Source organism: Scylla paramamosain, chromosome 20 (genome assembly GCF_035594125.1).
Source record: "Scylla paramamosain isolate STU-SP2022 chromosome 20, ASM3559412v1, whole genome shotgun sequence".
In the NCBI taxonomy this organism is placed as follows: domain Eukaryota; kingdom Metazoa; phylum Arthropoda; class Malacostraca; order Decapoda; family Portunidae; genus Scylla; species Scylla paramamosain.
The window spans coordinates 13,538,995-13,565,880 of NC_087170.1; the positions used below are offsets into that span (position 1 = coordinate 13,538,995).

Sequence of the window (26,886 nt, forward strand, 5' to 3'; positions counted from 1 at the left end):
GGAAACGCAATTAATTACTTTTTCATACTTTGGCGAGTTTTGTGGGAAAAGGATGTGTTCAGCGTTTTATTTCGATTTCACACACTGCCTACTGAACGTTATTGTGGGTCTTAATGGTGCTTTCATGATTCTGGTGGTAATTTAATAAGGATTCTGTATCACCAATGAGAAAACACCCATGAGAACCATTTTAATCATGTCGGGGGTTCAAACACTCTCTGGTGAAAGTTAAAGGGGGGTTTTCAGTGGTGCTTTCATTGCTCTGATGATAGTGTGATGTGAACTCTATCATCAATTGGAAACACACCCATGGGAGCCCAAGTAATTATGTCTTTGGGCTTTTGAGAGAAGAAAACTTTTAAGAACACCATCAACGTATCAAAAATGCTGATGTTATATATTTTGTATAGTTTTCATGTCAACTTTGATTGATAAACTTTATATCTACCTATGTATCTACCTCTGTGTGTGTGTGTGTGTGTGTGTGTGTGTGTGTGTGTGTGTGTGTGTGTGTTAGCGCGCGATCGTTCTACACATTTTTCAGCGCTTGTGTTTTACGATTCCTTTCCATCTGCGCCTCGTTATTGCCACACGCAGACAAAAACACATCGCCCATTGTTCAACGTGAAGCGCGTCCTTCTGCTGTGATCGATGAGAGACGAGGATGGAGGGAAATGGAAGGCGAAGGAAATGAGGAAAGAGAGGAAAGGCGGAGGGAGGGGAGGGGGAGGAGGAGGGATGTCAAAGGGGAGATGAAGGAGAGAGTAAAGTTATCTCGCAGTATATAAAGAGTGAAGCACTTGTTCCCGCCTCGTCTAGCACGTATTCAAGCCATGGTGAGCACTGGGTTCTGGTACACGCCCGCGCGCACATACACACGCGCGCGAGAACGGTTTCTTTTCATACTTACATAATTTTTCAAGGTTTAATTAGTTGCACTGTCACGTATTAGTATCACTGGTCTCTCTTTCACTTCCAACTTTCACCACCACAACACTCAACACCATCAGATCATCACCACAACCACCACCACCACACCACAAGACTATCGCCAGAAGTCATTAAGATTATTCTGGTATCGTAGTGTTGTGTTGCGGTGTTGTATGAGTGTTGTGGTGTGGTGTGATCCCCCATGCATTCACCACAACACACCACACCACACCGCCACAATTACAAAACAATAGCCCTTCCTTCAACGACTTCTGCGTGTGGTTACCGGGTCGCTTCACCACCACCATCACACTACCGTACTCACAGCCACACCACCACTACAATACCACACCATAAAAAAATAACCTCTTCTTCAGCGCCTTCTACGATTAGCTGTGGCGTCCCCTGCTGCTCGTGGCGGCGGTGAGGGGCACGGAGGAGCAGGACGAAGGTGGCAGCAGCGAAGAAGAAGCCGCAGACTGGATACCTGGCGACGAAGGAGGCGGAGAGAGAGTATCAGACGGCGAACAGTAAGGGACGCACCGCTTACGCCAACCCTTCGTCAGGAGGCAGTGACGGTTACGGGAAAAATATTACAATTTACGTGAAGAAGGATGACGGGAAGGAAGAAAACCACAAGCTAGTCTACGAAATTCACGGCTACGATCCTTCAGGTGAGTGATGGGAAGGAAGGGGTGAAGAAAGGGGAAGGAGGTGGGTGAGAAGAGGGAAGGGGAAGATTGGTGAAGGAGGGGAGAGAGGGAGAAGCGAAAGTGGTGAAAAGATGGGTGAATGAGAGGAGGGAGAGGGAAAGGAAGGGGGTGATAAGTGGAAAGGATGTGAAAACAAAGGTCAGTGGAGGGAGGAAGAAGAGAGAGGGGAAAAGGGTGGTGAAGGAAGGAAGGAAAAGAAGAGTGAAAAAAAAGAGGAAAAGAAAGAGGAGAAAGTGAAGAAAAAGAAATGAGAAAGAAACAAGCAAAGACAGAGAAAAAAACAGAAAGAAAAAAATATGCAGAAAACAGAAAAAAAAAACAGCAAAAGAAAGCAAGAGAAAAAAAAAACATCGAAAAATAAATACTACAAAACCTGAACATGCCGAATTAAACCTAAATGAGCGTAGGAAAGAAACAGAGAGAGAGAGAGAGAGAGAGAGAGAGAGAGAGAGAGAGAGAGAGAGAGAGAGAGAGAGAGAGAGAGAGAGAGAGAGAGGAAAAGTAGACATAACAGATACATGAACCATTCTCCTCGCATCTCTCCTTTGTAATTCCTCGGTTCACTTTCAGCTCTCCTGTACGATGATGGTTACGGAGGGCTACGTGATCGGCTACCCTGACGAATACGGATACGGGGGCGGCGGAGGCGGTGGCGGCGGCGGCGGCTATGGGGTCTTCGGCACTGGTTATGGCAGCTATGGCGGCTATGGCGGCTATGGTGGCTATGGTGGAGGAGGAGGATTTCGTGGTGGTGGTGGTGGTTATGGTGGTGGTGCTGGTTATGGTGGTGGTGGTTATGGTGGTGGTGGTTATGGTGGTGGTGGCAGTGGTGGTGGTTATGGCGGTGGTGGTTATGGTGGTGGTGGTGGTTATGGTGGTGGTGGTTATGGCAGTGGTGGTGGTTATGGTGGTGGTGGTTTTGGCGGTGGTAGTGGTTACGGGGGTGGCGGTGGTGGTTACGGCGGTGGTGGACATGGCGGCGGTGGACATGGTGGTGGTGGATATGGCGGTGGCGGTGGTGGTGGTGGCGGCAGCGGCGGCGCGGCGGCGGCGGCCATGGTGGTTATCAAATCGCCATTCATCATGGAAAAGGTATTTATAAACTGTTAGGGGAATTAGACCTCTCTCTCTCTCTCTCTCTCTCTCTCTCTCTCTCTCTCTCTCTCTCTCTCTCTCTCTCTCTCTCTCCTATTTCATCTCCCCTTTCCTCTCCCTTACCTGAAAAGAACAGAGAAAAATATAACGTTAATCATACATACATACATGCATGCATGTATACATACATACATACAGATAAATTTCACATATTTTTAATGCTATAAACAAAAATCTATATTCTATACTAGCACACACACACACACACACACACACACACACACACACACACACACACACACACACACACATACATACACACACACACACACACACACACACACACACACACACACACACATACACACACGTCCAGTATATTTACATTTTCCTCCACCAGGGGACGGATACCCAAGTGGCGTGTGGGTCTTCCGTAAGTACTGAGAGAGAGAGAGAGAGAGAGAGAGAGAGAGAGAGAGAGAGAGAGAGAGAGAGAGAGAGAGAGAGAGAGAGAGAGAGAATATATGAAGAAATTAAGACCAGCAAACAAATATTCAATAAAAAAAATAAAATAAAAAATAAACAAAGAAATTATTAAAAAAAAAAAATATTAGTACTCGCATCAACAAGAAAATTTACAAACGATAACAACAACAACAACAACAAAAACAGCAACAACAACAACAACAGCAACAAACAAACTGAGAAAACACAACAATATGAAAAAAAGCAAGCAAATAAAACAAAGAATATAAACAATCAAAATAAAGCAACAAACACCGAAAAAGAGATAGACTTAGTAATTGTACTGATAGCAATAAAAAAATACAGATCACTAATGAAATAAAAACACGAATAGAAGTGGAATTATAATGAACTTAACAAATCTATTTTTTTCTCCCTCTTTTCTTTTCTCTCCTTCAATTTTCTCAACCAGGTTACAGAAGGAGGAGGTGAGAGAGAGGTGAGAGAGACCCAGATGCCCTCACTCTACTCCTCCTCTTCTCCCCTCTCCCTACCACCACCAGCACCTCCAGGCCAAACCCCGCTTCCTCCCCTCTCCCATCTCTCCTCCCCTTATCTGTTCTTATTGTTCATCCAAAAAATGTCTTGAATAAAATGGTGTAATAATTTTTTTTTTTTTTTTTTTCTGGTGAGCTTCTTTGTTTTTTTCCTCAATGTGTGTGTGTGTGTGTGTGTGTGTGTGTGTGTGTGTGTGTGTGTGTGTGTGTGTGTGTGTGTGTGTGTGTGTATGTAACAAATGCTCTGATCTCTTTTTTTTTTCGAATACATGTATCTTGGAGAGAGAGAGAGAGAGAGAGAGAGAGAGAGAGAGAGAGAGAGAGAGAGAGAGAGAGAGAGAGACTATACAAGCTGACTGGACATACAATATAAAAAGAAAAATATATGTACAAATATTCCTTTTCTTTGTTTTATTTAATTATTTTATTTATCTATTTTTTTTTCGTACGGAACCCAAAGAAACATTATCCTTGAGACGCCTTACAAAAAATAAGTCAAATAAAAAACAATAACGATACGTAATATGAAAAAAAAATGGGCAAGTTTTTACCGGCAATTAAAACACATAAAAAGGGGGTCAGAGATTTTTTTTTTCTCTTTTTTTTGGGGGGGGAGTGTCAATATAGATAAGTTTTTTGTTCTCTCTTACGGGCGAAGGAGAGGGTGGGGAGGTGAGGGGGAGGGGAAGTATAACCTCCAAAGAGTAGTCGAGCAAATGATAGTAGTAGTAGTAGTAGTAATAGTAGTAGTAGTAGTAGTTGAGTGGAGGTGGTAGTGGTGGTGGTGGGTCATATAGCAGTAGTGGTAGTATATGCAAATAGTTCTTTAACATTGATTTTGCTCAGGCACCTGTTTAACTGACTTGGCGATACCTGTTCGTGGAGAAATTAAACAAAAAGAAAAAGAAGAAGAAGGAGAACGAAGTGGAAGGAATCGAAAACAAACAGAAATACACAAAACGATCAAAGAAAAACTAAGCGAACAGAAAACAAGAAAATATGAAAAAAAACGACAGAAAATACAAAAAAAAAAGATAAAATTGAATATGAAGCAGATAATGACCAAGAAGAAAAACGATTAGGAAAACATGATTCGAAGAAAGAAAAAAAAACATTATGAGAAAGAACAGAAAGAAAAGCACGGAAAAAAAGAGAATAAGATTAATGATTACGTGGCAGGATGAGAGAGAGAGAGAGAGAGAGAGAGAGAGAGAGAGAGAGAGAGAGAGAGAGAGAGAGAGAGAGCAATAATAACGATAATAAAACATTAAACACCCCATCAGTGCTACTGTCATCCTTCCTCCCTCCTTCCCTACCTCCATCCAAGCACCTCTCCTCTCCCCACCACTCCTCCCTCCTCCCTTCTTTCCATCCATACCTCCCCAACCTTCAAAAACCAGCGGAAACTTTATCACCCATTTTTTCCCCCTTTTCCCCCCATTCCTTCACTTACTCCCGCCTTTTTGTCAACATTAGGACAAGAACTCAACCCGGACATAAGAAATGAGAGAGGGAGAGGAGGCAGAGGAGGGAGGTTAGAAGGACGACGAGAGGTAAAGAGAGGGTCTGGTCAAGCCTATATAAGCCCAGTCACACACTTCCTTCCTCACCACTTCGTCTCCTTCGTCTGCACCTCCTTAAGTAGTTATGGTGAGTAGAAAGAGTGGCTGGCAGGTGGTGCTCAGTCCTCGTTCGGGAATAGATTAGTGTACCCTTCCATGTTCGGTTGCATGTGAGAAAGAAAACGTGTGGGAAATGTGTTGTTGGGGTGTCTTTTCTGTTTTGTTCTTTCTGTCACTTGAAGATACGAGTGATTGTGGCTTGGCTTTAGTTAACTCCCAGTGATACTTATTATTATTATTGTATCTGAGGCACTCCAGACAATTTTATACAGCAAAATTAAAACTACATAAGAAAAAAATTGAATGACCTCCTTGGCTATCAATGTTATCTTCTAAACACATCATTTATATATGTACAAGATATATGTTAAGATGAAGAAGGTATAGCAAATTTTAGTAGTCTTTACGTAATATGTCTGAAGGAAAAGTGTAAAAAAAAAAAATTGGGTAAAGTAAGCTTAGATTTAAAAGAAAGATAGATAGGCATTGGTTCTCAAATATAGTGGTGGATGAATGGAATAGACTCCGTTATCAGGTTGTTAGTGCTGAGTCATTAGGGAGCTTCAGAAGATTAGACAAATTCATGGAAGAGGATGGTAGGTGGAAAAAAAGATACTGTAGGTACGTTTCATGTAGGGACTGCCACGTGTAGGTCTGGTGGCTTCTTGCAGCTTCCCTTATTTTCTTGTTTTTATGGATGTTTAAGATAATTCATATATTGCCACTGTTCAAATCCTTATCTCTGACCTATTTAACTACCACTAATACCACTACTACTAACACTACCATCACCACCACCACAACCAAAACCCCCACCAACAAACAACATTCTCTAGTCTATCATCTTTCCCTTACCACTCCCCATTCTTCCTCCCCAGATCGCCTCCACCTCAAGAATGGGGGCCGTGGCGGTGATGGTGGTGGTGGCCCTCCTCGCCCCTCACACCAGTGCCACGCCCTTCAGATTCGGATCCAAGAAGCGAGACCAAGCCGACCCATCCTCCTCTCCCTCCCCCGTTCCTCCTCCTCCTGCCTTCCCCGCCACTGATGGAGCAGGACTGGGAGGGCTTGGAAATAAGGGAGACACGGGGGTGCTTCTTCCTCCCATTGGCGCAGACACAGGACTAGGAGGAGGGGGAATAGGAGGAGGAAAAGGAGGACTAGGCTTAGGAGGACAAGGAGGACTGGGTTTAGGAGGAGCAGGAGAAACTGGATTCTTCGCGGTTGTTGACGGAATAGACGATGGAATTGACGTACTAATGGACGGAGGAATAGGATTAGGAGTAGGAGGAGGAGCTGGAGGACTAGACGCATCCAACACTCTATTCGTGAAAGATGAAGCGGTACTAGACAACCCCTTCAGCACGAGCAGCCAGGAAATTACAGCCCTCGTGCCCGCCTCTACCACCTCCATCTTCAACAGGGCAGGCCAAAGAACCCCCTGCATGCGCGTGTACCGCCTCGCCAAGAACTTAAAGGGGCGTCTCTTCCAAAGGGGGAACAGAAGGGGAAACAGAGGAGGCAGAGGAAGGCGCTTTGGGGAGGAGGTTCTGGGGAGGATCTTGTGTTTGATTCCTGATTCACTGAGGGCTTCCCGCAGACGTGGTTGAGTGGGAAGGTACGTGTGTGTGTGTGTGTGTGTGTGTGTGTGTGTGTGTGTTAGCAGCAATTTTTTTTTTATTAATCTATCGTTAGTTTTTTTTTTTTTTATGTGTGAGTGTTTTTATGCGTGTGTGTGTTTGAGTTTAATTGGATTCCTTCTATTTTTTTTTTTTCTTCCTATTGACGCCTCTTCCTCTTCCTTCTCCTCCTCCTACTCCTCCCCCTCCTCCTCCTTAATGACGCATGGGTACACCAGAGTAATTCCTATTCATTCACTTTTTTCTAACTTTTTTACTTTTACTTCGTCTTCCTTTTGTTTCCTCCTCCTCCTCCTCCTCCTCCTCCTCCTCTTCCTCACCTTCTCTTTCGTTCTAAAAGCATAGTATTACAATTCCCTATTTATAAACAAGACTTACTTCCTTCAACACGTGTTAATCGAGAGTCTTTCCCGCCCTCATTCTTCCTTTCACCTTCCTTCTCTTATATCCATTTTCGTTCTCTGCCTTTTGCCTTCTTTCCTTCTCCTCTCCCTCCTCCTTGCTTTCTTCATCCTTCTTTTCCTCTTTTTCTCCTGTGGTTTTCGCTTCATCATTCAATCAGTCAGTCAGTCAGTCAGTCAGTCAGTCAGTCAGTCAGTCAGTCGGCTAGTCAGTCAGTCAGTCAGTCAGTCAATCTACTCTTTATTCTTTTCCCAGCTTAACCTCTATTTACTATTTCTACATCCCCAACACACTCCCCTATCTCCTTCCCGGCTCCATCCTCCCCAAGCAAATCCTCCTTTTCTTCTAACCCCACTGAAACATCCCCACCAAGTCTATTCCGCTCCACTCCTCTTCTCTCTCTCTTTCTCCCTTCCCACAGCCCAACTCACATCTCACCCCAACCTCCCCCTCTGCCCACAACCGGTCGTGCTGTCAACCTCTCACCTCGCCTCTCCCAACTCTAGTTTCGTTTCGGGTCAAGGTTGTGCATTACGTATATGAAAAGCAGAAAAAACTATACCGGTTTTGCTTTTTTTCCCACGAGAGAGAGAGAGAGAGAGAGAGAGAGAGAGAGAGAGAGAGAGAGAGAGAGAGAGAGAGAGAGAGTACTAATGAGTTTTCTTACTGTTTCAGGTCTCCCTCTTCCCTCTCACTATCCCAGACAACCCACCACCCTCTTCCCTGAGTCTCGCTATTTCCTCACCACGACCAAGCAACGCACCACAAGACAAGCAGGAAAAAAAAAATATATATATATATAAACAAACTAAAAGTACCACAGAATTATATGACACTAAAAGCAAAAACACATGAAAAAAAAGGAGAAAAAATGAAACGGTAAAACAAAATAGATAAAAAACGATACGTTCATCCCTACACACACACACACACACACACACACACACACACACACACACACACAAAGAAGAAGAAGAAGAAGAAGAAGAAGAGGAACCGTTAACAAGAGCCAGAAACAAACACAAACTTGGTAATTTAGAAAGAAAAAACAAACAAACAAACAAACACAAGAAAAGAAAAAAAAAAAGGTGACAATACCGAACGTCTCAGCCACAAGGAAAATAAACGACAAAAAATAATAAAAAAAAAAAACAGAAGGAAAAATTGACACCATTACGAAACCTGCTTGGAAGAAAAAAAAAAAAAAAAGACAAATGAACCGCAAATAAGTATATGAAATTAAATCTAACTAAATGTAACTAAATATAAAGTGAACACCAAATAACTGACCAGTAAGAAGAGAAATATGACGATGATTACTTGAATAGAAACGTGGATATAAAAAAGACGAACACACATTAACAGGAGAAAGATCAACCCTTTGACTGGTAATGGCACAAGTTATTCTGTTTTTAGCCACCCTGGGAAATCTTAAACAAGAATTACTTTTAAAATTACTTCGCACCTTTTGCTGGGACGTAATCTGTCAAAACCCTCATCTGAACTTAAGCAGCACTGTAATCACGGTGAGGAGAAGCTGTAGCAGTCAAAAGGTTAATGAATGGTTACCTTTTCCATCCCCCCCCACCCTTTCCTGTTCCTAACCCCCTCCCTACTCCCCCCCCCAAAAAAAGATAATAATAATAGTTTCCTAATGTTGCAATGCTCTCAGTGCAAATGTGTATGTTTAGATTTGTTTTTAGTTGTAATGAAGCAAATAAAATCGTAAAACACTCCTATCATTGCATTCTCCCTCAAGAACTGACAGAATATGGAGGTTAACAAGACGAAACAAGGAAGAAATATGAGACGTAAAATTAAAAAAAAAAAAAAAAGATTAGAAAAAAAAACATGAAAAAACCATCCCTTCCTTTCTCTTCCCTTCCCTCACATCTCTCTCTCTCTCTCTCTCTCTCTCTCTCTCTCTCTCTCTCTCTCTCTCTCTCTCTCTGCTCTAATTTTTTCCCTCATTTCTTGAAGGTTGAATAAAAGGGAAAAGATGAAACATAAAATCTACATGTAAAAGAAAAAAAAAGTATATAAAAAATACACATATGGAAAATAAGTTTCTTCTTATGCAAATGAATAACGTGAAAAATATAAAAAAAATCGAGAAAAAAATTAAGAAAAAATATTATTGTAAGTTGCTCACCGAGACCCAATTCAACTTCTCGTTTTCTTTGCGACTTGTTTATTCCACCCTCCAATTTTTTGTTTATAGCATTGCCTACGTGTGTGTGTGAGTGTGTGTGTGTGTGTGTGTATGTGTGTGTGTGTGTGTGTGTGTGTACAATATTCTCTCTCTCTCTCTCTCTCTAAGACGTTGATAAATTGATACACGTTAATAAATCAATAAATAAGGTAATATAACCAAAACACAATGTAAAAAAATAATAATACAAAGAATAAACACAAGCAAGATTAAAAAAAAAAAAAGGAATGAAAACTATGAAAACGTTAAGATATTTAGAGTAAGCAAGATTCGCTACGTCATGTCATCAACTTTATTTTCCAATACCTATTTAATTTTTCTTCTCGAGTTTATTGCTTCGGCGATGTGTACTTTGAAAAAAATATATATGATTAAGGAAGGCGTGGTTATTTTTATTTATTTATTTGTTTGTTTTATTTATTTTTTTTGTAAGGTTAGTTTTATTACCTCCTTTCATTTTTTTTTTCAGGGAGAGAACACGATGGAAAGGAGAGAACATGGAAGGAAAAAATAAATAAATAAATAGATAAACTGAAAAGTGGAAACGGAGCCAAACTGCATCACGTGACATTATTTATATATATACAATTTTTATCTCACTTTTTTTCCTGTCTTTTGAAATCGTGAACACACAAAACGCACAATATTTCCATCCACTTCTTGACTTTTTTCCCTCACCGTCTTTCGCTGCAGATACTTTTTCCCCCTTTCCTGCGTGGATGAAAGTTGAAAATCCGGAAAAAACCACGAACAAAAAAGTCCGCCCCCAAAAAAACACAGGGTACATGCTATTAGGTGATGCATAACAAAAAACGGAGGCAAGAGAAGGGAAACTCATATAAAGTGTCGTCCTTCCAAAAAGTTACTCTCAGTTGCGCGACGAAGACCAGCACGAGTGTGTGACTTACCTTCCCAAGCATGGTGGGTGTGGTGGTGACTGTGTGTGTGTGTGTGTGTGTGTGTGTGTGTGTGTGTGTGTGTGTGTGTGTGTGTGTGTGTGTGTGTGCTATCATCGTATTGCTATTATTTTTCTTTAATCTTTTGTCCCGCTTTTTTTTAATTTTTGTTGTTATTTCACTTGCCACAACAAAAATACTACAATAACTTCTACTACTACTAATTCCAGTAAGAAATGTTAAGTTTTTACGGTATATTTTTTTAGTACTAACCTACACTTGCCATACAGTAAAAGGAACCGTCACGCAACAGTAAACGCGCCTCTGTCCATATTAGTACCGCCAAGTGCAGTACATTTAAAGCAGCAGTGTTTAACGAACCGTAAACACGTGCTATAATTTCAGTTTTTACCGTTTTCTATAATCGTTCCTTGTCTGAATATAGTTTTGTTTTGTTTTTATTTGAATATTCGCTTGTTCCCCATCAAGTCAGTGGCGTTGGTGTGCAAAGGTGTAAATGTGACACAGGGTAATGCGGCTGACGTTATAAGATCTTTCAGTAAAGGTAAATGTGGAAGTAAATTTATGAAAATCAACCCTGAAGCCTTTTCTATTTTTCTTTACTTTTATCCTTCCACGTCGCAAGACACCTTAATATACATTTTAATCGTTATATCACTATTTCACTTCAATAATAGCAAATGCTGTAATTACTACTACTATTACTACTACTACTTCTACTACTACTACTACTACAACTACTACTACTATTACTACTACTGTCATCATTGAACAGCGTGTGTGGCTAGCGGTACTGGCCGTGCTGGTGGCGGCGGAGGTAGCAGTGGCGGAGGAGCCCGGGGGAGGACCAGTAAGAATATCCACCACTGGCAACTCTGGGACACGTAGCACTGCTGGACGAGGGAAAATCGAAACCCCTGGACGCGGTGAAGCAAGTGGCAACTCTGGAGGCGGGGAGGTGGTGAAGGCTGAGCTCAGAGCGTCACACCTCGAGGTTGGACCAGGAGACCCGACGTCCATCGTTGGCCGAAGAAGAACAATTGACACCGCTGGACATCGTGCCTCTGTTAGCAATGTGAGTCCCCGCCTTCCACTTGGCACCACAGGGAAGTCTAACGAGGCCCATCAAGGCGAGATGCAGGTGGTTCCCGCTCGTATGGAAAGGATTATCAACACAGTGCAAAGTGCTCCAGTCGCCAATGGGAACAGTGGATCATTAAGAACAACTGGACTCACAGGTGCACTAAGCAACGTGACGCACCACACCGCTGCCACCAATGAAGGCTCCCTCGGCAACACCGCACGTGAAAATCGGAACCAGAAAAGAGGCGCCAGTGATGAAGGAAGCACAGTCCGAGACAAGCGCGTCGACCGTTTACAAGCTGCCAAGATTGCGGCCTCGATCCACAGAGCAATTCCAGTCGACCTCTCCAAGTACGGCGGGCTGGACCAAGGAGCTCTTCTCAGCTTGGCAAATCTCGAGAAGATCAACAGAGCGGCGACGCTGAGCCTCTTGGGGAAAGGAGACAAAGGCCCAAGTGGAGAGATCTCAAAAGGTGCAAGCAGAAGTCACGAAAGGAGTCAAGAGTCTCCTAAAAACATCGCTGACATAATCAATACGGATGACGAAACTGCAACCGGCGCAAACAAAAGGGAGATCTTCAGCATCCTAGACACTGATGACTGTGACAGCGGGGAGGTCTTTGGACAGCGCGGGAAGGGCTCTGGTCTTTTTGGCATTTTCAGTAAGGGAGACAGCAGGGAAAAACAAGGTGGAGGGTTAGGTGGGAAAGGAAACAGCAGGGAAAGATGCATATCAAAGAGGCAAAAGGGTGGTAGAGGAAAAGGGACCTCGAATATCTTTAGACTTTTTAAGAAAGGAAATAGTAATGAGAGACCTGGAGGGCTGTTTGGAAAGGGAGGAGGAAGTGGTCTAGATATTTTCAGAATCTTTAACAAAGGTAACAGTAAGGAGAGATCTGAAGGGCTGTTTGGAAAGGGTGACAGAGGTGGCTTCGATCTTTTTGGTCTTTTTGACAAGGGGAACAGTGGGGAAAGACTCGGAAAAGGTGGACGAGGGCACTTTGACATTTTTGGACTTTTTGACAAGGGAAACAGTAAAGATAAATCTGGAGAACTATTTGGAAAGGGAAGCGGAGGAAGAGGTTTAGACATTTTTGGGATTTTCGACAAGGGAGACAGCAGGGAGAAATCTGGAGGCCTATTCCGAAAAGGTGAAAAGGGAGACCGAGGAGGATTGGAGATTATAGACATATTTGACAAGGACGACAGTAGGGAGAAGTCTATTGGCCTAATTGGGAAAGGTGTAAAAGGGGAACGAGGAAACCTGGAAATAATTGAAATTCTTGACGATGGAAGCAGTAGGGAGAAATTATTAATAGGCAAGGGTCTTCGAGGTTTAAACAGAGGGGGTGTCTTTGGCAAGGGAGCAGGTGAGTTAGACATATCAGGGTCATATGGCAAAGGCAGCAGAGAAGGACTTAAATTATTTGGTAACAAAGGGCAAGGTAGCAGGGGAAGGTTAGGTGGTTTATTCAACAAGGGCAACAGCAAAGAAAGATCAGGTGGTCTCTTTGCAAATAAGGGCAGAAGAGGAGGAGGACTCTTCGGTAATGCCTTTGACCTCTTCGGAATATTTAACAAGGGCAGTAAAGAAAGGTCAGGAGGATTATTTAACAAAGGTAACAGCAAGGAAAGGCCAAGAGGACTATTTAACAAAGGTCGAAGTAAGGAAAGATTAGACGTGGATTACTACCGTGACAGCCTTGAAATCCCTGACCTTGTATTGGTGCCTAGCAAAGAAAAGTCAGGTTTATTCGGGAACAAGGGCACAGGAGGGGGACTTTTTGGCGGAGGTGGGCTTAAAAATCTCGACATCTTAGGGCTGTTCAACAAGGGAAGCAAGGAAAGGTCACCGGGGTTGTTTGGCAGTAAAGGGTTCAGCAAGGAAAAGTTTGACAGCAAGTTTGATTTCACGGATGAAAGTAAGGAGAGTTTGTTTGGAAAAAATGAGTTCCTTATCATCATCGACTTCCTTAAGGACCTCCATCACATCATTTGGGGAAGATAAAAGTGTAAGTAGAAGTTCATGTCTTTTTCCTTTCTTTCTTATTTGAATGTATGTAATGTTTAGTTTAACTGGTCGATTTGAAGCGATGTAACTTAACTCATATGACACCGTATGATAGAGTTTGTCTTTACCGATGATTCTCTCTCTCTCTCTCTCTCTCTCTCTCTCTCTCTCTCTCTCTCTCTCTCTGATCAAGAAATATAAATGTAACAACTGCGTGAATTAACTGCAATGTTTAATCTCTCATCCAATGTTTATTTTAATGTTTATGTTTTTAACGTCTGCAGATTATTTTGATATTCTTATTTGTTTCCTTTACAGCGTGCTGAGAAGCTGAGACGTTGCGTGAAGCTCAAACAACGAGAAAAGAAAACAGCTACAGAGAAGCAACGAAAAAAAAAAAAAAAAATTAAAATAAAACAAGAAAAATATAAAAACCTTAAAATACTAAAAAATGTTGTTCATAGACATACCATTTCTCTCTCTCTCTCTCTCTCTCTCTCTCTCTCTCTCTCTCTCTCTCTCTCTCTCTCTCTCTCTCTCTCTCTCTCTCTCTCTCTCTCTCTCTCATTTTGCACCTTGTTCATTACTCACGAACATAAACAAATGTAAATCTAGGAACATTTCTTTATAGAATATAGTTACATATTTATTGTATATTTTTGCCAATTGCATTATTTATCGCCCTATTTATTTTACTCATGGAAGGTAAAGTCGAAGAGTATTGTATAATAAAACTTTTCCCTCCGCGTGAGACTCGTTCTTCTGTTGGCGGAGAAAAAAGATAATAAAAACTGTTCTCTTTTCTGTGTTTTTACTGATTCCTACGTGCTCTCTCTCTCTCTCTCTCTCTCTCTCTCTCTCTCTCTCTCTCTCTCTCTCTCTCTCTCTCTCTCTCTAATTGCCCCTTCTATCACTGTTTTTCCTTCAGTACAGCGCTTCGATCTCGTTATACGAATATTATGAAACGGAGTCGAGCAAGTTATGACTTTCGACACGCTCATGCAAACTTACAAACACACTCACACACACACACACACACACACACATCTCACGCCCTTACACAGGTGTTCCCATGCCGAGAGAGGATGCCATGATGGACAGGTGCAAACAGTCCAAAAGTTTACACACCTACCTAACTAGAAAAAAAAAGAAACTATACAAATAAACAGATAAATCCCAGATAGAACAGATCAATTTTATCGCACACAAAAGATAAAAAGAATAAAAAAGAGACAAACAGTCTTGCATCGGCCGGGAATCGAACCCGGGCCTCCCGCGTGGCAGGCGAGAATTCTACCACTGAACCACCGATGCTTGTATAGTTGTGATTCAGAAGGTATTGGAAACACAATTTTTGCTGTTTTATCTTTGAATTACACACACACACACACACACACACACACACGAACAAACCGAAAGAACTTAAGACTCAGTTGAATCTTTCACTGCACGACAATATTTCTCACTACCAAGGCTTGTTTTTCTACAGTAGAATATTGAATAATTCAGTATCTTGGAAACGATCGAGGTTATCCTTTTGTTCTCTTTTTTGTGTCCGTGCAAACAATTCTGACAGCGGTAAGAATGTTAACAAAGATCCATCATGGTAGTCAAGGGGTCAGGGGTGGTAATAATTGTTCATTATCACCATCATCGTTACCACCATCACCAGTCATCACCACCATCACCACCACCCTTCATTACCGCTACACCTAGACACACCTAGAGACATTACAACCTTCTACTTTTTTTTACCCCCGTCCATCCTCTCACCTCACACAACACACGTAGCAAACTTTGCCTTACTCTTGTTAAGGTATATTTTTCCCATTTCTACAAGGGACAACAAATATTTCTCCAGTTTTGTTTCTTGTGGTATTTGGTCTATCGATTTTTCTTTCTTTCTTTCTTTTTTTTTTTTTTTTTTTTTTTTTTTTTTTTGAGTGGAGAGCGGTTGTGAGTGCGTGAGGAATGACGCGGCCCTGCAAACTCCGAGGAAGGCGGCACACGTCGAAGTCTCCCACAGTATAGGGCAATCGGGCGTGGTAGGGAAGGGTACTTGCTATGAAGGAGCCTTGTTCCAGACCAAACTGTCCAAGCTGTGCGACTGATCTCCGTGAAGTGAGGGCAGGAGTACTTTCTCTTCTCCGTCAGGGGCCAAGGAGCTAAGAGAGTTGTGTGAATGAGTGTGAATATGAAAGCTGTGTGCCTTCTCTTGGCTACCCTCCTTTTTGGGGAAGACAGCCTTGGTATATGTAGACAGGCTTGGTATGTGTATGTATGTCTGTTCTTTTAAGTTTCACATGTCTATTGCACAGTGTTTCCTTCTAAGTAGACAGTGTGGGAGGAAAGAACTGTTTAGGTCAGAACTTTACAAAAGCGACGAAGAAACAACATAAACATCCATCCAGCCACAAACACTTCCAGACACGTGCGCGGATGATGCGGGGAGATAAATACAGCAGCGGAGGCGGTGGACACAAGCTCCTCTCTACATGCACTCCTATCTTGTGCCCTCAGTCACTCGCTGCTACTCACGCCTACATCGTGGACATGGTGGGTTGCTCTTCGGTGCGACAGACAGACAAACAGACTTAGTGGTTTCGTTGATATAAAGACTTCACCATGTAATTTTGGACTTGCTTTTGAACTGTTTTCTTTTGACACAGTACCTTCGGTGGGCGTCCTTTTTAATCAGTTTTGTTGCACTCGGTCATAGCTCCTCGTACATAAAAAAAGATAGACAGATAGATAGATATTTTATTATTAATTGTAATCAAAAGTTCACCTCTACTACTTTTTCCCTCAAACCCAAGTCTCTTCATCAGCTGTCAGTATCCTTACCAAACCTGACAGTTGACAGATTCTTCGTGTACTAAAAAAACTCAAGACAGACGGAAAATACAAAGACGGAAAACACAAAGCACGGTGGAAGAGAATATAGTGCGTTAATAGACTATTGACCATGACTGCACCATGAGGGATGAATGAGGTTGTGTAAAATTAATAACATGGTGGTGGTGGTGGTGGTGGTGGTGGTGGTGGTGGTGGCGGTGGCGGCGGTGGCTGTGGTGGTCAGGCAGCAAAACATTCTTTTTCTTCAACAGGGCGTGAAGTGGCAGCTGGTGACTGTAGTGGTGGTGACGCTACTGGTGACGGAGGCGCGGAAGGCGAGCGGAAGGCGAATAAACGCGACGAATGAGGAGACCAGCTTACAAACGTCACTAACTGGTGGTAGCGATGGGGAGGATGGCAACCTGATGAAAATCATCAAACACCCAGTGGGCCCTGAAACACTCACAAGGCGCCGGAAGGTTCAAAAGTCTGGCCTCTCACAAGACCTAACCTCACCGCTGCTGCCACCCCAGGCACCCGGCACAGACCAGCTCCCCGCGGCCTCCCCACCTCAGGACCTCAACACGAAAGATGGAGGAAAGGAATTAAGATGCGAGAAAAACACGTGTGAAAACAATAAGGAAACAAGAAGACAACCCAGACGACGACGTGAACGCCGCAGAAAGAAGAGGAGGAGGAGGAGAAGGAGGAGAAGGAGGAGGAGGAGGAGGAGGAGAAGGGAGAAGTACTGTAAAGGTGGTATCTGTTTTTGTGAAACCGGTTCCTGTCCATCCGCTTCCTGTCAGTCTGGGCTGTGTGCCGCAGTGGGCCCGCCCGGCCCGCCCGGAGCTCCTGGCCAACCAGGCCACGGGGGCCAGCCAGGAGAACCAGGTCATAAAGGTGACTCAGGTGGACCAGGCGAACCAGGTCACTGGGGCGACCCAGGTCAGCCCGGTGAAAAAGGTGAGCCAGGCTATCCAGGTGAACCGGGCCAGATAGGTGTATCAGGTCAGCCAGGTGAACCAGGTCAAAAGGGTGACCCAGGCTATACTGGCGAACCAGGTCAGACAGGCGAGCCAGGTCACCCGGGAGAGCCAGGTCAACGAGTCGAACCAGGTGAATGGAAACAACCAGACGAACCAGGCACGCTGGACAGTTCATGTGGACCAGGCGGTAACTGTAAGTATGAGTACGAGTATGTGTACGTGGATGACGACAGCGAGGACGGGCACGACGGCTTGGAGGACGCTCCGGACTTTGAGGAGGATACTGGTGACTTCGAGGATGAGGCTGATGGCCTTGATGGTACTGCTGGCGACGATGACAATACTGGTGACCAAGAGGATGATACTGGTGGCCACAAAGATAAAACTGGTGGCCCCGAAGAAGTCATTAAGGAGCTTAAAAAGACTAGATAAATGTATGGATGGGGATGATTAGTGGAAATAGGTAAGCATGTTTTGTACAGGGACTGCCACGTGTACGCCTGATGGCTTCTTGCTACTTCCCTTATTTTCTTTAGTTCTTACGTTTATTTATTTGTTTGTCTATTTATTTATGTATCTGTCTTTCTATTCATTCACTTATTTACTTACTTTCATTTGTTTTATCTTATGCTATTTAATTTTATGGTTATTTATTTTTCGTCCTTGGAAACTAAAAAAAAAAAAAAAAATTACCTACGTGTACTTATATTTCATTGTAGTTTTGTTATATTTGCTTGAGGTGCAATCAGATAAAAAAAAAATAATTAGGTCACTGTACTTTTTATCTTATCTGACGAATTACCACAGATAATATAATCTAACATTTGATACAAGAACCATCTGCATGTAAACCTGCTTCTAGTAAGACCTCTTTTTATTAAGGCGTGAATTGTAATACCAGACCACAAGTTTGGTGTGTTTTATGAGCGTGTATTGAACAGAGGCTGCACTGACACACCCCGCAGTCAAGAATGCCAGCCTTGATGTCACGCCACTTTTTCTCTGGATCCTGATGCTCAACACTCCCTTCAGTCTTCACAGCCCTCCACCATCAATAAACTTTTGGACTGCTATGGGTTGTCGGGCTTAATAAAAGGACATCAATGAGTAGATAAAAACTTTTAGTGCATGTGCTTTTATAATTTCTTCATAACCTGTTTAGTATTACTCAAATGAAACCGCGTATTTTTTTTTTTTTTTTGGCTACTTATTGGCCGTATCTACATTGCCCAAACTTTTGACAAACGCAGCAGTGCATTATGGGAAATGTGTAATTTCTTACACACACACACACACACACACACTTAGGTGCTTATAGCAAACAGGGCATTCATTTTTATCCATTTATTTGCCTGTGCTTTGATATCTATCGTCAGTTGTTACACATTAGATAGACCCACGAGTGTTTCTGAACTGTCTGATCACTCGTGGGAGACGCTACAAGACAGTCCTGACGCACACAGTCACAAGGGTGCGTCTAGAGTTTTGAGGCAGCACTCAACAAGCACACATTCAAGAAACAATCAGGAGACAACATTAAGTTTCTCGCAAAATTTTCAGGATTATGTGCGAGTATTCATAGGAGTCGAGGGAGAAAAAATAAAAGGGTATTCAATACAGCATCCCAAAGATTTAATTACAGAAATAGATTCCCAAAAAGTCTTAATACTCCTCTTCTGAAACACTGCAAGTCGTAGGAAGGAGTGAAAACAGAAACAGGCTGAGAGTTCCAGAGTTTCCCAGTGGAAGCGATGAAAGGAATGACAGGCAGGCAATGACTTGCAAGCACTCCTCAAATAGCGCGTGTAGGTGGTGTGTACGAGGCTTGCCGTCAGCAGGTTACATTGGTGGTTAGGGTGACGCGTCCCACCTCTCGACTTGGCAACATTGAGGCACGTGGATGTTACTGATGTTACTCTCATTTTCTAGTGACAATGTTCGTGATAATTATTGTTCTTGTGATTGGTTTGACTTTAGATATTTTGGAGGCCTAGCAATGGTAAGCCAAGGCCGCTTTTTATCAACACGTTAAAGGAATTAATAGATGCCTGCACTAAACTCTTGAGGGAGTCCATGACCCTCCCAATAGAATCAGAGACTTCATCAGGACTTCTGGCTTGACGACTCAGTGCTCCCTGCTGCTCGTCTCCTTCATTGGCACTTCTTTTACGCCTCTCTACTGCCTCATCGGAACCGTGACGGCCGAGGATGGACGTGCTTCTCTCTCCTGCTGTATCAGGAGTAAGATGAGGAGGAAAAGGAGGATGAGGAGGGGAAATACGGGCATACAGGCCGTTAGTCTCCTCTCCCGCGTACCTCGCCTCCACCTTCCCAAGCTCCACCACCAGTGCCACTACCACCGCCACCACCGCCACCAACTGCCACTTCGAGCCCTGCAATAGAGTAGGTGTTGTTGTCTGCCACCGCCTCATTCACTGTTTCATCCATAACCGTCTTAACCACCATCTAATCCACCACTTCATTCATCACCTCGTCCACCATCGTACCCCACCATTTCATAAATTTCTCATCCACTACCTCATCCGCCACGCCATGCTTCACCTTACCCATAGACTCATCCATCATCTCATGCATCACTTCATCCATCACTGTCTTCTCTCCTCTCTCAGTGTTACAGATTCCTTCAGTCAGATGAAATGATCGAATATAATGAATTTCTGTATGACGTCGATCACATCCTTGCTGATTCTTTACCACGTTTATCATGTCAATAAACTGGGACACACACACACACACACACACACACACACACACACACACACACACACAGTGGAGAGAGACAAACCATGATGCCACGAAGTCGAGGAGTGCGTAGCAACTAACAGAATCACTCTCAGTCAGTCAGGGCGGGCGGTACGATGTAATGAAGAAATTCTAAAGACGGAATATATATTATTCCTTCACCCCTTCACGTTTTATCCCCTTTCTCCCTCCTCCTCCTCCTCCTCCTCCTCCTCCTCCTTCTCCTTTCCCCGGGGTCAGTCTTGCATCATTACTACGAGTGCATCCCTCCTCTCCCTCTCCCTCTGCCTGTGTGCGTCTTCTGTTTGCTTAACAGTTTGCATGTTTAAAGGATGAGAGAGAGAGAGAGAGAGAGAGAGAGAGAGAGAGAGAGAGAGAGAGAGAGAGAGAGAGAGAGAGAGAGAGAGAGAGAGAGAATTAAGCAGGCCTTTTTCCATTTTTAAGCCTTTATACATAAGAAAAAAGTTGTTTTCTATTCACTCAAAATTTTACTTTACATTACTTCCTGTCACTCCCCATCACTCCTTATCACCACCCATAACACCTCATTACCATCCATAACGCGCAACACCCCACACCACTCCCCATCACCACCCATCACTTTCCCATCACCACCCATCACTGCATCATCACCAGCCATCGCTCCCCTCATCACCACCCATAGCTCCCATCACCCACCGTCACCACAAACCCTCAAGAGTAATGATGTGGAGCGTGGAAGGTAACTCTGAGTTCGTTAGGAGGCAGAACTATTGAGTAAGTCCTTGTAGCATCATGTGCCTTGCCAGTTAACACGTAAACATTCACTGCCTTCCCTCTCATCTACATCCCCGTGGCTTTGAGAAATACGCCATTAATCTATCCTCCCCCTCCCATCCCTCTCCGGCTTTTCTTGCTCCCTCTCCCTCCCTCTTCTACCCCTTCTGCTTCCACCTGCTCCCTCTTCCACTTCCTCGCTCTTCCAGTCACTCACGTTCATATCTTGCCTAATTCTTGTTATGGCGCCAGTTTCTCTCCTGAAGGGGCAACAATTGGTCTTATATTCCCTATTATCGCTGTGGTTCTTGTCCCCGCTGATTTCTCTCGCTTGCCTCGTCGGCGGAATGAAAACACCGAAGGGAAATAACGATATGAAAGTCACGTTTAGCTCGCAAAGGCGCAGGTTAGGCAATGTAAGGTTTCGTTTTGTCCTCCTCCTCCTCCTCCTCCTCCTCCTCTTCCTCCTTCTCATCTTTCTCTTCTTTTTATCATACAGAAGCTTTTTCTCACTTTTTTCTTTTACTAATTCTTCGCCATGCTCTCTTTTCTGTACCTCTTGGCCAGAGCCTCTCTTACTGTATATTAGACTAATAATAATGAAACGAGGAAAAAATAACGAGGGGGAAATCCTCTTGTGTAGGTGAGACGAGCTGCGGCACATCTAACACTCAACCTTGAACGTTGAAATCATCTCCAAACAAAATCAGTGTGAAGTCATGAGGCCAAATGGCTGGAGTATTCATTGATTTTAGTGCAACAGGAACACGGTAAGGAAAAGCACCCACACATATCTAGCACATATCTAGCAGTTCTTTTCCAGATACAAAAAAATAAAATAAATAAAATAAATAGATAAATAAATAAAAAAGAATTACTGCATCGGCCGGGAATCGAACCCGGGCCTCCCGCGTGGCAGGCGAGAATTCTACCACTGAACCACCGATGCTTGATACGAAATTGCTCTAAAGCTGAGAAATTCAAGATTTGTTGTGTGGTCTGAGTTACCGCGATATCCCTGTAGTGCTCTCTCTCTCTCTCTCTCTCTCTCTCTCTCATCATGCAGGAAGACACTGTAATAGCTAAATACATGAGTAAACAGACAAACAGAAACAAAAGAATAGATGAAGAAAAGATAGAACTAAGCGAGAGGAGGGGATGGGGGAGACGGGAGGGGAGGGGGAGGGATAAGAGGGAATGACGCAATGCTGAATGAGGGAGAAATGAGAGCGGAAACGGACAAGGGTGGGGGGGGGGGGAAGAGGGATAACATTTCGTCACAATTACTTATCCTCTCCTCTATATAAACTCCCCCTTTACTCTCATTCCCTCACTGGTTCTCCTATACTACGTCAAAAACATGGTGAGTGTGTGCGTGTGTGTGTGTGTGTGTGTGTGTAATAATAATAATATTCGGTTTATTAATCTTGGAATCTTACAACTCAAAATCCACATGTTACATACTTACATACTGACATACATACTACATCTTAACTAGACATTTAACTCTAGGGAAGTATCTTACAATTCGATACTGTGGTTGTCAGATGGCGTCGGTCAACCTAGTGGATAGGCCCTGAATGGTCGTGTTTTTTTTGTTTTGTTTTTCTTCAGAGTTTGTTTCTCCTATCTAGCAGCGGGTCACAGCTTCCGACTTACACCAGGTACCTAATTATTGCTAGGTGAACAAGGGCTACACTATAAAGAAGTCCGCCCAAAGACTTCTGATCTGACCCGGGATTCGAACCCTGGCCCTCCCGATGTTTTTGTGTGTGTGTGTGTGTGTGTGTGTGTGTTTTATATTAAACAAAGGCCACAAAATTACATTGGAAGGTTAGTTTTATTAGGAATGAAATGAATACTTAGGTAGAATATGTGTAATAAGGCAAGTGATAAAGATTTCATTAGTAAAGTACCGTCAACTGTCAATTTTATCGGAACAACACTGAGAGATTAACTATCTAACGGAAGCATTACAACTATCACTTTTCACTTGTTTCCCTGGTTATTTAACTTAACTATGCTAACAGACTAACTATTTAACGGAAGCTGTTTCTCTATTAGTTTCAATTTGTTTCCCTGGTAATTTGCTTACAGCTACGTTTAGGGGAAGGGAGACTCAGATTTTATTAGTAAATTCTACCACCTGAACAGCTGCAAAAGAGGAGACTATTTATGTATCAGTGAGATCGAGCAAGGAAGAAAAAAGATAAAAGAAATAATAAAAACAGCTCACTCAAATGTCGTTCCCAAAAAGGAGTAGGAAAACCGAAAGAGAGAAGCTGATTATTTATTTCAGTTTATATATCGAAACAACTCCGGAACTAAGCTGATCCATTTTTTTTTTTCTTACTTCTTTTTTCTTAACTCTTTCTTTGACTTTTTGGGGAACAGCAAGTTGGGAAGAGTTTTTTCCCTTTCCTTCTGAGAGGAAGTGAGTGAAGAGGGAAAGAGGAAACTGAAACTACTCTTGGTGTTGCGTAGTAATGAAATAACAATGCATGAGACAGACATTCCGAACGAAACTAAATACCAGGACTTGTAGTGATGGAGTGAAATGGAAGCAAAAGGAGTGACTGAATGAATGTTTTACTGACGCATGGCAGGACAGAAAGATCCTCGGTGTCTTACAGTATTAGAATATAGATGGGTGAAAACAAACAAGAAGAAACTAAAGGTGGTGTTATTTAAGGTAGATCTTAAGCTTGAGTTTCTAGGTAGAGGCTTAAGCAAGAGAGTGTCAGTACTTGAAAGGAATAGAAAGTAATTGTGGATGAGGCGATGGAGGAGGTTACAGATGAGGTGGTGGATAAGGTAGTGAATGAAAGGGTAAGTGAGAAGATAAGGTTAAGTTGTGGATGACATAGTGGATGAGTTCATTGATTTTTTTTTTTCTCTTTAAACATTAAACAGGAATAATAACGAAATCACACAATGGAAGCATGTACTTTCTAGAGATTAAAATGATGACTATCCTGTGCCATCAATTTCAAAGCTACTCCTGGGACTCATCTAGAAGTAAACTGACTGATGCATAAAAGTAACGCAGACACATCTCCATTACAGGTCTTGAAGTGGCAGGTGGTGGCGGTGGTGGCTGTGTCACTGGCACTGGTAGTGGTGGTGGTGGGGAAGGTGGAGGCGAAGCCCTTAGGAGAGACGGAGGAGGCGAAGCCCATAGAAGAGAACACCGAAGTGAGTGAAGACTTTGAAAGAGTAAGACGCGATGAAACCGTCGACGGGGTCACTGGAGAGACTGCAAAACCGAAACCCAAGCCAACCTCTAACGTGGTGGAGCAAACGTTTAACTTCTACTCTCGCTCCGGTAAACCTGAGGAGGTGACGGGGCAGAAGGCGCGGCGGAAGAGACAGACTGACATCTTGGAGACGATTAAGGGCCTGGCCAACACCTTCATGGCACTGTTGACGAGGAGCGGAGGACAGTACGCCCCGGACACTGAGGAAGTGGCAACAGGAGAAGAGACGGGAGAAACACAATCACCATATTTACCACAATCACCAGCTGTGCAAGTCTAGAGAGTGAAATGGGGAGTTGCTGATGGAAAGAAAGGGTTCGTGGTCACCAGGATGCTTCACTAGTGTGGCTGTTGCTTCAGGGTACCTTCACCGTCACCATCACCGTCACCTGCACCAAGATATGTTATTTCGATACATTGGCGTGTTATCTATTTATTTATTTTAGTTTATTTATTTATTTTTTCTTTGCAGGGTTTTCTTTTTCTTTTCCTTTTCTTTCAGGAATATTTGCTATGAGTTCCAGGGATATTTTGTGTGAGGTAAGGGATATTTCTTTCTCGGTTTTCTCTCGTGTGTTTCCGTACAGCACCTCAGTGATCTATTAGAAGCACCATCACTCGACTCCGCTGCCTTGGTTTGTTTGTGACTGTAATACTGTAGCTAGTAATGTAACCTAGTTACGATCAAATGTTATGGAGCACAAGAAGAAGGAAAAAGGGGGAAAAAAAAAATAACAGCTGCTTCTACTTCTATTACTTCTACCACTACTACTACTACTACTACTACTACTACTACTACTACTACTACTACTACTACTACTACTACTGCTGCTGCTGCTGCTGCTGCTGCTGCTGCTGCTGCTGCTACAATTACTACTACTACTAAGACTGTTACAAAAAATAATAACAGTGAAAACGATAAAAATACCAATAAAATCCTACAAATACCTTACTATAACTTCTGTTACCACTACTACTAATACTACTACTGCTGCTACTACTACTAATACTACTACTACTCCTACTTCTACCTCTACTACTACTACTACTACACCTACTCCTACTTCTACTTCTACTACTACTACTACTATTACTACTCGTACTGCTAGTACTACTAAAATAATAATAATAATAATAATAATAATAATAATAATAATAATAATAATAATAATAATAATAATAATAACAATAATAATAACAATAATAATAATAATAATAATAATAATAATAATAATAATAATAATAATAACAATAAAGATAATAATAACAATAACAATAAAGGTAAGAAAATTATAAGAATATCTAGGCAAGATCATCGCAACAAGATCTACAAAACTGCCCGGCTTAAAGTGACAAAGGTAAATGCTGCTGCTGCTGCTGCTGATGATGATGATGATGATTATAATAATAATGAAAAAAAAAAAACAGACAAGAAGCACAAAAAATAAAATATATAAAAAAAAACTACACTCACTAATTAAGATGGTGCGTGTGTGTGTGTGTGTGTGTGTGTGTGTGTATGTGTGTGTGTGTGTAACATGCTATAGGACAAACCTTTCTTTCAACTTGTTCCACTCATCTTTATCAACTCTCCGTCCACTCTAAGCTAGACACAAGCAAAAAAATCGTACCTTATCTCTCTATCTAGTTTTCAATCTCTCCTCCCGCCTCCTTCTGTTCATCTACTCTAAAAGATTCTTCTCTGCTTTTTTTTTTTTTTTACCATCCCTAGCTTATCATTCCTTAATTAATGATTGGCCTTGTACCTACATCTGTCACATAGCTGTTCTCCATCTTTTCAGTCCGTCATCCTACCTTATGTTCATGCACACCAAGCCACACCCAAGCAAATCGAAGGTCTTCTTTATCTAGTCCTTCATCTGTCTTTCCTTCTCCTAGCCATTCCGATTCTCAAATAGTCCATGCACAATCTTGTCTAGTGCATGTCATGTTCTCTATGTCTACTGCGTGCCAGAGACAATTGCGGGTATACGTATGTGAGGGATAAAGAAAAAAAATATAGCTAGTGACAATAATAATAACTAATGGCAGTGAAGAACATACCAGACGTGAGGGAGTCATGTCAACAGCCAGTCATGTTTTGATAAGATATGTAGCAAAGCAATTGAAGTGGTGATCTTATTAGTCTCTGGTTTCAATAATACTTTGAGTGATTATTAACACGTGGAGTTTTTACGAGGAATATATGACATGATAAAAGGTTGTTAATACATGTGAACAGTTTTAAAAGTATGGAGGAATATCATAGCAGGTGTTGTGGCTACTTTTCTGCTTCGTAATGAATTGATTTGAATAATTTACCATTGTGTGTGTCGAATTTTATGGTTAATATAATGGTGTGTGTGTGTGTGTGTGTGTGTGTGTGTGTGTGTGTGTGTGTGTGTGTGTTCGCGCACTCGAAATGTACACAAATTTAACAAGCATTTCAGCGACCTTGTGTTGAGAAATAACACACCTGCGCCGTCGTGGAATGCAGATATCGAATGTTCTCATGGAAAAACAAAATACAAAGTTGATGAAGGAGGAGGAGGAGGAGGAGGAGGAGGAGGAGGAGGAGGAGGAAGAGGAGGAGGAGGCGGGGGGAGGAGGGAGGATACATCATAAAAAAAAAAAAACAGCAG

At 42.6% G+C, this 26,886-nt stretch overlaps 2 protein-coding genes, 2 long non-coding RNA genes and 2 other non-coding genes across 6 annotated transcripts in view; 4 read left to right on the plus strand and 2 right to left on the minus strand.

Moving 5' to 3' along the window:
* LOC135110378 (uncharacterized) overlaps nt 1-3,869 on the plus strand; it is a 4,385-nt gene extending 516 nt beyond the window's left edge. The window contains exons 1-3 of the long non-coding RNA XR_010273223.1: nt 1-1,604; nt 2,214-2,735; nt 3,676-3,869. The exon at nt 1-1,604 is cut by the window's left edge and continues 516 nt beyond it. This is a non-coding gene — a long non-coding RNA (uncharacterized LOC135110378). The remainder of the gene's footprint in view (nt 1,605-2,213; nt 2,736-3,675) is intronic.
* Nucleotides 3,870-5,267: 1,398 nt separating this feature from the next.
* On the plus strand, nt 5,268-8,388 carry LOC135110755 (uncharacterized). Its single transcript, XR_010273407.1, has 3 exons — nt 5,268-5,410; nt 6,261-7,000; nt 8,100-8,388. It is a non-coding gene; the product is annotated as an uncharacterized LOC135110755 (long non-coding RNA).
* A 2,088-nt stretch (nt 8,389-10,476) lies between these two features.
* Nucleotides 10,477-14,210, plus strand: LOC135110368 (uncharacterized). The gene is made up of 3 exons (XM_064022631.1): nt 10,477-10,557; nt 11,329-13,648; nt 13,966-14,210. The coding sequence occupies exons 1-2, from the start codon at nt 10,555-10,557 to the stop codon at nt 13,642-13,644; spliced, it is 2,319 nt and encodes a 772-aa protein (XP_063878701.1). The 5' UTR covers nt 10,477-10,554; the 3' UTR covers nt 13,645-13,648; nt 13,966-14,210.
* A 680-nt stretch (nt 14,211-14,890) lies between these two features.
* Trnag-gcc (transfer RNA glycine (anticodon GCC)) lies at nt 14,891-14,961 on the minus strand. The gene has a single exon. It is a non-coding gene; the product is annotated as a tRNA-Gly (tRNA).
* A 1,713-nt stretch (nt 14,962-16,674) lies between these two features.
* LOC135110756 (collagen alpha-1(XIII) chain-like) lies at nt 16,675-18,037 on the plus strand. The gene has a single exon (XM_064023367.1). It carries the CDS (start codon nt 16,908-16,910, stop codon nt 17,898-17,900), a length of 993 nt encoding a protein of 330 aa, XP_063879437.1. The 5' UTR covers nt 16,675-16,907; the 3' UTR covers nt 17,901-18,037.
* Nucleotides 18,038-21,865: 3,828 nt separating this feature from the next.
* Nucleotides 21,866-21,936, minus strand: Trnag-gcc (transfer RNA glycine (anticodon GCC)). Its single transcript has one exon. It is a non-coding gene; the product is annotated as a tRNA-Gly (tRNA).
* Between the last annotated feature and the right edge of the window lie 4,950 nt (nt 21,937-26,886).

Coding starts and splice junctions, on each gene's coding strand:
- LOC135110756 (XM_064023367.1), top strand. CDS start 16,908: ATGAAAATCATCAAACACCCAGTGGGCCCTGAAACACTCACAAGGCGC.